Source organism: Octodon degus, unplaced genomic scaffold, assembly GCF_000260255.1.
Source record: "Octodon degus isolate 3935 unplaced genomic scaffold, OctDeg1.0 scaffold00199, whole genome shotgun sequence".
Classification (NCBI taxonomy): Eukaryota; Metazoa; Chordata; class Mammalia; order Rodentia; family Octodontidae; genus Octodon; species Octodon degus.
The window spans coordinates 522,944-533,204 of record NW_004524775.1 but is presented as its reverse complement, the minus strand read 5'-3'; the positions used below and the strand labels follow the sequence as shown (position 1 = coordinate 533,204).

Here is a 10,261-nt window from a genome sequence, read left to right as displayed (position 1 = left end):
GAGTGGGAGTGGTGTGCAGACAGACAGACAGACCCCCCCCAGTGGGAGTGGTGTGCAGACAGAGGTCCCCCCCCCCGAGTGGGAGTGGTGTGCAGACAGACCCCCCCCCTGGAGTGGGAGTGGTGTGCAGACAGACGCCCCCCGGGACTGGGAGTGGTGTGCAGACAGGTGTCCCCCCAGCAGTGTACACACAGATGCCTCCAGGAGCGGCCTCGTCCCAAAGCTCTGGAAGCCCAGAGCAGCCCCAGGTGCCTTCTGCTCAGCGCCCTCCTCAGAGGTCAGGCCAGGTAGCCATCATGGTGACACTGCTGGCCAGTGGCTGGTGGGCTCTTTGCCTCCAGCTCTGAGGGCAGCCAGCATCACGCTTCAGGAAAAGGTTCTTCCCGCAGCCTTCTAGCCGGTTCTTCGGAGCACAGGGCTTCTCTTCCCTGGTCTTTTCCTCTCTGTTTTTTTGCCTGGGGAGGCAGCCTCAGGAGACCCACAGTGCTCCTCTCTGAGCTGTGGTCATCGTTGTGCAGAGGCCCTTGGGGACCTGAGCTACGAAGGGTGGCAACTGCTTGTCATTCCCATCTCTGCCCCCATCAGGTGGTCACAAAGCGGCCTGCACCTGCATGGTGCACAGCCCCCTCCCCCGTATTTGTATAGCCTCACACCCTGGGGCAAGCTGTCCCATGTGCACTTGGACTTCCCGCTCTGTACTGCACATGGGGTGGGTGGGTTCTTGGGTATGGCTGCTTCTGTTCTGCTGCTCCTTATACAGGACAGAGCCCCTAGGCCGGAGAAGCCACAGCTGCCACTTTGTGGTGGGAGGTTGGGCCTTCTGTCTTCTAAGGCTGTGTAACAAATTGCCGTCCATTAGCGCTGAGCACCACACAAATGTGCCATCTCAGTTTCCCACCTAGGGTTCCCCAGTGGAAGTCGAGGTGCTACCCCTGACAGCGTCTGGGGATTGACCTGTTGGGTTTTATCCTGCATGGGTCTGGCTTCACAGCCATGTGGCTCTGGTTCTCGGCCTCCCCCTCCGTGCAACGCCCTGTGCTGCTTGCAGTCTCTGTAGAGCGTCCAGGTCCTGTCTGACGCGGCATCCTGGCCTCCAGAACTGGAGGCTGAGTAAACCTCCACACATATAGCATATGCTCAGGCTCGGGCCTTCAGCGAATGGAAGAGGGTGTAAGAGCGCGGTGAGTCCCGAGCAGGGCTGGGGCTAGGCAGGGCACCTTAGCGTGTGCCCTCGCACTTACCGGCCGCTGACATCAGGCCTGGATCAGCAGGGCTCCAGTGGCCGCGTCAGGCACACCTGGATGGGCCCCCTGAGAAGCGGCTGTAGTCACCCTTGGCTCCGCGTGGGATGTGGCTTCCCATCAGTCATAGGCCGGGCCTCGCTGCAAGGCTGGCACCAGCCGGTTCACCCCAAGTAGGGGCTTGGGACCGTTCCCAAATCCCACTGCCAGATCTGCCCTTGGAGGATTCCACGCAGGCAAACTGAAGAGTGCCCCCTCTAAGATTGTGTAAACTCACCTGTTGCATTGAGGTGGTAGCTATTTTAATCCGTATCGATTTATTTTTGTTAGTTTTACTTTTTGCACCATCAGAGATCCAGCCCCAGAGCTCTCCCATGGGAAGCGGCACTCTGCTTCTGAGCTACATCTCCAGCGCCGCTCCCCACTGCAGAGTGGATGGCCCTGCCTTGCACAGCCATAGCCTGGGGAGGGCTGGAGCCAGGGCGTCCATCGCCAGGGAGGCCTGGGGTCCTCTACACCGCTGAGCCTGTGGGTGGAGAAGAGTGTCATGCCTCCTGCACACCTGAGAACCAGGCCCAGGGGCCAGGAGGAAGCGGAGGTGGTCCCAGGTCAGCTGAGCTGGACAAAGGACTGCAGGTTCAAGTTCAGCCTGGGCAAGTTATTGATTTAGTGAAACTTTGTCTCAAAATAAAAAGTTAATAAAAATTCTGGGGATGTAGCTCAGTGAACAATCCTGGGTTCAATTCAATTACTGGAAAATACACACTTATACATAATAAAATAGAGGCTTTATATATATGTACATATATTTATATATAATAAAGCAGAGTCTTGTGTAGTAGCTCAGTAGTGGGCCACTGGTTGGGCATGACAAGGCTCTGGGTTTGATGCGTTCTTTATTTTGCTTTTTCTGAGATGGGGTCTAGCTGTGTAGCGCAGGCGGGCTATGAAGCACGCTTTCCGCCCCTACTGCTCAGGAGGATGAGGCAGGAGAGGGGTGCATTGTAGGCCAGCCCGTGCAAATTAGTGAGACGCTGTGTCAGAATAAAGAGGGCTGGGGGTATAGCTTGGTAGTAGCGCGCCCCTGCATTTGAGCCCCAGCTCCAAAACACAAACCACCCCGGACCTTCCCTGAATGCTTCGCCTCATGCTGGCTGCAGAGGTGGGACTTCTAGAGGACTCAGACGCTGCCTGCAGTGATTGTTCTGAACATGGGCTGTAGCACAGCCGGCAAGCTGAGGCTTTACGACCACAAAGCAGACCGCAGCTGGCTCTGGGAGGAGGTTCGTGCATACAGTGCCGTCAACATGAGCAGAACAGTCAGCCCGCTCAGCCGCAGAGCAGCTGCTTCCCATTGCCAAGGCCTAGGGTGAGTCCCAGGACACCTGTGTGCGGCTCCTTGGAGCCGAGGCTGCCCTGTTCCCTTGAGGACAAACATCGCTTTTTCCTGTGGTGAAACAGTGACTCAGCTCTGGTCAGCGTTCTTCTGAAGGACAGCGCCTTTCTGGTCGCTTTGTACTTTCCACGAGCCCAGGAAGGGGCTTGGGAAGGAAGAAAGTCTAAAAAGCGGGTGAATGCTTAGAACAATATAAAGTCAAGGTCTGACCTTTGGGAAAGGCCTTTGAACACATTAAAATGCTTTAATCTGTGCAGCATCAAGGCTGCCCATCTCTGTTCTCGGAAACAGTCGGATGGGCAGTGGGACAGCAGGAAGGTCAGGCAGTGGAGTGCCACTTCTATGCTATATCCGGAGGAGCCAGCTTCGGCGCCAGCCCTGTGCCCACTGCCCACCCTGTGCCCGCTGGCCACCATGACGAGCAGCCACAGACTGCTTTGCTTGTAGCAGTGGGGCTTGGGGGCTATGGGCCCCAGCAGTGCTGTCTGGTGGCTGAGCTGTGCCTTGGATTTACCTCCAGTGAGTGCACATAAAAGGCCATTGTGGGGACACTTCCCTTCAGCGTCTGGGGTCTGCGGCCCAGGGCTCTTCACATTCCCAGGTTTCCTTCACTCCCCTGTGGAGTGGGTGGAGAGGGAAGTGGTGGCGGCTGCTTCCTCGTGTCCACGGCTGGGGCTCGGGTGGACATGGCCAGACAATGCACATGCAGGACCCAAGCTCACAGCCGGAACTCTCTGGGAACTGGTCAGGGAGGACAGCAAGGACACTCAGCCAGAAGGCTGCACTTTGCACACAGTGGGGCTCCATGTCCCTGCCGAGAGCAGCTGCCAGGTGCCACTGGTGAGCTTCGTTCCTGCGACACCGTGTGTTGAGGTCATTTCCGGCTCCTCCCTCACACAAAGATGAGCAGAACTGGTCTGGTCACTCCGAGGACAATGGAACCGAGGCCACCATGCAGTATAAAGTAAGCCTGACTCGGGAAGTTAAAATGGCGCATTCTCTCTTCCAGGGAAGAAAAGAAGTACGTGCACCGCTTCTGGAAGGAAATCAACGTGGGAGACTTTGTACGCCTCCGCTGTAATGAGGTCATCCCCGCAGACGTCCTGCTGCTGTCCTCCAGCGACCCCGACGGGCTGTGCCACATTGAGACCGCCAACCTGGATGGGGAGACCAACCTAAAGCGGCGCCGGGTGGTGCGTGGGTTCTCGGAGCTCGTAAGTGGCCCTGCGGTCAAGGCGTCCCAGTGACTCTGCACCCATCCTGCCCAGCGCGATTACTCTCCCAGTCTCCAAGACTGAGGGTGTAGAGGGCCTGAGCCTTGGAGCCCGTGACCACCTGCCTGTGGGCTCAGGACACCGCGCCATGTGGCTCAGAATGCTACTTAGAGTTGCCGCCACTGGTCCTTCCATTGCTGGCATTTGCCAGAGGACTGCAAGTTTCCAGGGGGCAGTGCGGCAGCAGTCACGGTCTGCTCCCAGTGCATAGTGAGGGAGCATTCTCTCCTAGGGACTTTGTGGTCTTGCAGCAGTTGTTCTGTGGATGCGTTCTGCCTCTGATAAGCCCTGGCCACACGCTGCGGGATGAGAAGGAGGGTCCCAACAGCCACACTCACAGGCAGGCCCTGTGGCCAGGAAATGCAGGGCTCCAGGGCCCCAGCTCTCTGTTAGCTCCCCGGTGAGAAAGGGCCGCACCCCCAGCCAGTGCAGGGTACGCACCATCCAGAGACCAGACCGCAAGTGCCCAGAAACCAGGGCGCGTCTTCCTGATGGGGGTGGGGGTGGCGGGGCACAGACCATGGGAAAGAAAGAGCATGCTGAAGACTCGCAGTAGGCCTCTGCCGGAGCCTGTGCGTGGCGTCCACGAGGCTCTAAGGGTGGCCCCAGCGGACGGGCTGCTGGTCTCCCATGGGGCAGCATGGACACCTGCAGACGCCGGCCGGTCCTGGGAGGCGGCCCTGTCTGCCGCGTGGGGCTTGGGTGCTGAGTGCACCAAGACCAGGGCTGGGGTGCTGAGTGCACCAAGATCAGGGCTGGGGCAGTGTCTCCGGACAGCTGCATCCCTAGACGGGAGCCCTGCTCCCAGGTGTGAGGGGGAGGAGAGGATGGCTCAGAGGGTCTGCGCCGCGCTGCAGCCGGCACCTCTGGGCTCCTGGCTGTCCTGAGCTCAGAGGCAGAGAAAGTCCACTCGGCCACATCCCAGAGAAGCATGGAGGGCCAGGCGGTAGCGGAAGTGCACACAGGCCGTGGCTAGGCACTCCGGGGAGTCTTCCCCGCATCCTGCAGGGTGCCTCCATGCTCCATTGATGGACTCTTATGGGGCACAGAAGCCTAGCTCGCTCCAGCACCTGTTCTGACAAGGCCCAGGTTCACTTCTGGGCAGTCAGGGAGCTCCTGTTAGGGCCCGGGGCTGGAGGGCACTGGGGTCCGGGAGGCTCCAGAAGGAGGAGATGGGCGCCCCATGGATGGCCAGAGTACAGGACGTGGGCACCAGGGGTTTCAGGCACCGACCAGGCGAGAAGGCTGCTGGGGGGTGGCATTTCGTGAGCAGCACAGCTTGAAGCGCACAGCGCGGAGGGGTGGGAGAGGCCAGGCAGTGACGGGCGAGCCCAGCAAGGCCCACACTGCAGGGCAGGGATCGGCCAGCCGGCGGTGGCCCCAGTACTGCAAATGGGATTCGATCAGATTGAAAGCCTTCTGTGCCCTGAGAGAATCCATTAGCAGAGAGAACAAACAACCTGCAGAATGGGAGGAAGACCCCCAGGTGCTCTCAGAGGGAGGACCGATGTCTCGAATACACAGAGAACTCAGAAACAGCAAACTCCCTAAGAGGATGGGTCCAATGAAGCCAGACCAGGAACGTGCACAGAGACTTCTCGGAGCAAGAAATGCAAATAAAGGGCCCACAAATGTGTGAAAAACAGTACCTCTGGCCGCTAGAGAAATGCAAGTTGAGAGGCTGCTGGCTCCACCTCACTCCAGAGAAGCAGTGTAATCCTTCAGAAATCAGGCAGGGATAAACACTGGTGTGACCATGGTGAAGAGGAGTCCCCGCTGCATCGTGGGTGGGAACGTGGACCAGAGCAACCGATATGGAAATGGTGTGCGGATTTCTCCAAGAACTGAAATTAGAAATGCCATGTGACCCGGTGATCCCCCCTGCACATCTCCCCAGAGAATGTAAGATGTCATTCTGTAGGGACACACACGGGCAGCACAGTTCGTCATAGCTCAGTCCTGGAAGCAGCTGGTACACCACCCAACAGATGACTGGATAAAGACAAGGTGGTATCCACACAGAGTGGAACGCTAGTCAGCTCTAAAGAATGACAGCGCTGAGACAGGTGTAGGGTCGTGGATGCACCTGGAAAGTGCAGTGTTGAGTGAAACAGACCAGACACACAAGCTCAAACGCTCATTTGAGTGAGGCAAAGTACAAAAAAAGAGAATGATGAAGGGTGAATAGAAAGGGACAAAGGGGTGGATCTCTTGACATAGGGACAGGGTCCAAGAGGACAAAGACAAGGAGAGAGAAGGACAGGAAGAGGAAAATGAGAGGACAAAGATGCACTGTGTGCAAATCCCTAGTGACTGTAATTAATGTAAGAACTATGTCCCATAACCTGGGCATCAACCAGAATGAAAACCAGGATGGGGAACTGGAGAAGGAAGGAGGGAGGGCAAGGGGGTTTTCAAACACAAAAGAAGTGCCAGGCACATGTCACCGTTCCCCCAGATGCTTGCAAACTCTTCAAACTGCAAGTGTATCCACAAAGAAGTCCCATGGGATGCGGTCATTATCTTCCACCCAGAGAGAGAGAAAGGCTGAACCAGGCAGCCCTCATGGTGCCTCCCAGGGTCCCCACCCACCAGTCAAGGTGGCGCCTCTAGCACGCAGGTTTTGTCACATCCTGGGTTGTCACAGAGAGCTCCGTGGCACCTGGATCTCCCTCCTGCTCCAGACACCTCCTGACTTCTGTCTCCCTCCCCCACGGTGTGTTTCCTGAGGACCTGTGCAGCGCTGTCCTGGGTGTGGGCCAGGCAGAAGGGCTCGCTGGTGTGCCTGCTCCTCGGGGGACGAGTAGTGGGTAGAAGGTGAGGTGATGCACGCTGGGTGTCTAAGCAGAGGCCGCAGGAGGGCCAGGCGGGCTTTCCGAGGAGAGTCCAGAGCACAAGCCGCGTGGTCGTCCGGACGGTGCCCAGGACACGACTTCTGAGGTGACTTTTACAGCCCGAAGCTGTCCTCAAGCCGTGCCACACCCACAGCGCTGCCCTGAGTGGTGGCTGCTGGGCTTCTCAGGAGAGCTGGTGCTGGCTCTTCACCGGAGTGCGCTTGCCCATGTGCGTGTGCACGCATGTGGATGTGCACACCTTTGTGCATGGGTGCTGGTGTCTTTGCTACACGAGGAGAAAAGATGAGCAGACGCAGGAGCTTTCACCAGCTGGAAAGGGTTCCGAAGCAGCCGCAGGCAAGCATTTGCCGAGGGCGTTACTCCGCAGATCTCCGCAGTGACGCGGCTGCGTCTGATTGTGCACGTACCGCCCGCTGCTGCAAGGCCGCCTCCTCTGTGCGGAGAGCCAGGCCTGCCCCAACTGCTTAAGGGAATTCCTGGGGCTTAGAAAAAATAACTTTAAAATTTCAGATGTGGAAGAAACAGGTTTTTTTGAACAAATTTCTACAGACGCATGCTCCCAAAATTGTCCCTGCCACAAAAAAGCTGGGGGCGGGGTTGGTATCTGCAGCTTATGCCAGAGTTTGTGTGGTGAAGCTTTCAGAACAGTTAGTCTTAATTAACCGAAGCAGTGTGCTGGGGTGGGGGGAGGGCAGACCAGGAGCGCAGCGTGTCGTCGGCGTGCAGAACAGGGCAGCGGCTCCGGGGGTTAATCAGATCGGTCAGCGTCGATCAGCCTTCACCGAAAGATTTATGGTTCTCCGTTACATATTGCAGTGAAGTCAACGTGCCCATAAATTAAACTGTAATACATTTTCATTCCTGAATTTAACTATTTTATAATTTTTGGAAGATACTAACAGAAGAGATAGAAATTGCATTGAGAAAGCGGTGTGTGCGTGTGTGCGTGCGTGTGTGTGTAGAAGTGGTCATTCTTTTCTTTTAATAGTGAAAAGACAACCGTAACAATAACTGGTTTTATTCTGTGTAAGGTGGTATGAGATGTGAAACGCTATTTTTCTTTTTAACTATATTCTACTTATAGAAGGGAAAACTTTAATTAGATTACAGCTTTTCTACACATAGTCCAGTTTCACTAACAACTGTAAAGGGTGTCGAGGCTCTGTGTGTGTGTGTGTGTGTGTGTGTGTGCGCGTGCGCGCGCGCGCGCACGTGTGTACAGCAGGACTTCCTGTACCAGCAGGACGGGCTGGCCCCGTGATCTGTCCTGCTGGGCACTGAGCTTCCGCTTAGGGGTGAGCGCGGGAGTGTCGCTCCCGTGCAGGCGGATGGAGCCTCGGGTGCGAGGGAGGGTATTCCGCAGAAGAAGCGAGAGAAAGCGCGACTGCCTTAGCAGCCTGTCGCTTCGCCTTGTCGTTCGATTTAGGCGGACATCAGTCACCCCAGGGGCTCAGACTCCGTCCTAGAAAGAGTCGATCAGCCAGGGCTGCTGCTGGGGCATCCGGAGTCTGCAGCCGGTCACTGGCCTCCGCGGGGTTCGGGCCCTGGAGGAGGGGGTGACCCGGAGACGCGCATGGACCTGGCGGAGCTCAGAGCACTCTGATGAGTGTTAGTGCCTGGCCTGGTGGTGTTTCCGTTCCACTCGTCTGGTGGCAGCAGAAAGGAGCGTCTGTCTGTCCCTGGCGCACAGCCCGGACTGGAGCCCACTCCCGGGCCTTGGTGGCGTCTGAGCTCACGGAGCTTCCTCCTTTGCTGCTGCGTTGCTGGGCATCCACGTCCCCTGTCACCAGGCAGTCCCGGGAAGACAGAGCACGCGGTTCTGTGGTCCTCAGTGGGAGGCGAGGTCGGCTCTGGCTTGTGTCTGAGTGCTGCCGGGAGGCTGTCCTCCCTGGGTGACAGGAAAGGGGCATCGCAGGGTCCTGTGCCTCGGTGCTTTTACAGTAAGGGCAGTGTAGACGGGCCCTCCTAAGGCAACAGCGTGCTTTCAGAAGTTACCTGCTTGGACGTGGCTGTCGTCACTCCCCAGCATGTACGTTGGGTTTAATACTGAATTAGATTCAGGATGTGTCGCTCATGCTCGTGAGTGAGCCATGTGCCCAAAAGTGACTTAAAGGCCCCAAAGAGAGCTTTAACCAAACAGAGATCAGGTGAGAAGCAGAGTTCTTGAGTGTGTCGGTTTTCAGTACAGCCATTCCAGCAGGTAGCATAACTACCCTCCTCATCAGCTGTGAAAGGACGAGAAGCGTGGGCATCTCTGGCAAGATCTTTCTGGGTAGCCCAGGCCGGTCTTGAACTTACTACACAGCCCAGGTTGTAGTCCACTCAGACTCTTGGTGATCCTCCTGTCTCAGCCTCGCAAGTGTGGGCATTCGAGATCTGCCCCACCACAGCCCTCAGAAGTTGGTTCTTCTTCATCTAGAGTGACCAGTGCTTTGCAGTGGTGCTTGCTTTTGGCTAAACAACGAGCTCTTTCGTTTGTGTGGTGAAGAAAGCCAGCTTCAAAGCATTAAGATCCAGGTTGGTTTTGGACAAAGCTTCAAATAGCTGCCTCCCTTGTCTGGCTTCTGTCAGCTGCTCTGGAGTCTCAGCCAACAGCCAGAAGTTCTTTGAGGACAGACTCTGAGGGTGACATCTGTCCTCAGTCCAGGAGAACATCGTGGGCACAGATGCCCTTCTTGGGAGATTGGTGTAGGAAAGCAGGCTGGGGAAGGGTGTTGACACAGGATGGGGATGTGGAGCGGTCAGACTGCGTGTTGTGAGCGTCAGACAGGTGACGCCTGCTGGGGAGGGTGGCATCACTGCCTGCGGTGGCTCTGGAGCTGGTGCTTTGGGCCACCCTGCACCATGTACCGGGAGCCCGTGCGCCTTCCCTCTCTGGAGGGCCGAGCCGAGGTGGCTCTCCTGGCAGGGCCAGGCTGAGCAGATCCTCTTGCCTCTGCTGGAAGCAGAAAGGAGGGCAGGCAGGGGCTGGGGTCCTGCTGCCTCCTTCAAGGGTGGCTCCGTGGCCCGGCCAGGCCCAGCTCTTAAAGTGCCCCCTTCTTCCAGTGGTGCCATGCTGATGCCAAGCCTTTGCCATGCGACCAGCCTTTGGGGGCTTCAGACACCTGCGCCCCTCTGAGCGCCTCTCCTGAGCTCACATGTGCCATCACATGGCCCCGGCCTCCCTGCAGCTCCAAGGCTAGGGCTTCTGTTCCTCCCACACAGCAGCCAAGTTGTGGAGGCCCAAAGACAGCCTTCCCCTCAGCCACCTTGGGGCCTAGTTCAGGGTGGGCTGCATTCCAGGCAGGCGGCTGGGGCTTGCTGCCCCATGATTGGACCCACTGGGGCCACACTGGGGCCCCAGGCACTGGGCTGTGGAGGCTCACACTGGTAGGGGCAGAGTGGGCAGGCCACAGCCACAGTGACACCAGGAAGAAGTCAGGAGTGTGACTGCTGTCACTGGTGCCATTGTGGATGCTCCAGCCCCTGACCCAGGCTCAGCCAGCCCAGCAGGGA

General features: G+C 57.5%; 1 protein-coding gene across 1 annotated transcript in view; it reads left to right on the top strand.

Annotated features, from left to right (window-relative positions):
* Atp10a (ATPase phospholipid transporting 10A (putative)) overlaps window positions 1-10,261 on the top strand; it is a gene marked incomplete at its 5' end in the record, with an annotated part of 122,111 nt that overhangs the window by 52,908 nt on the left and 58,942 nt on the right. Inside the window, one exon of the mRNA XM_023704656.1 lies at window positions 3,647-3,851. Coding sequence (XP_023560424.1) covers window positions 3,647-3,851 — 205 coding nt within the window. The remainder of the gene's footprint in view (window positions 1-3,646; window positions 3,852-10,261) is intronic.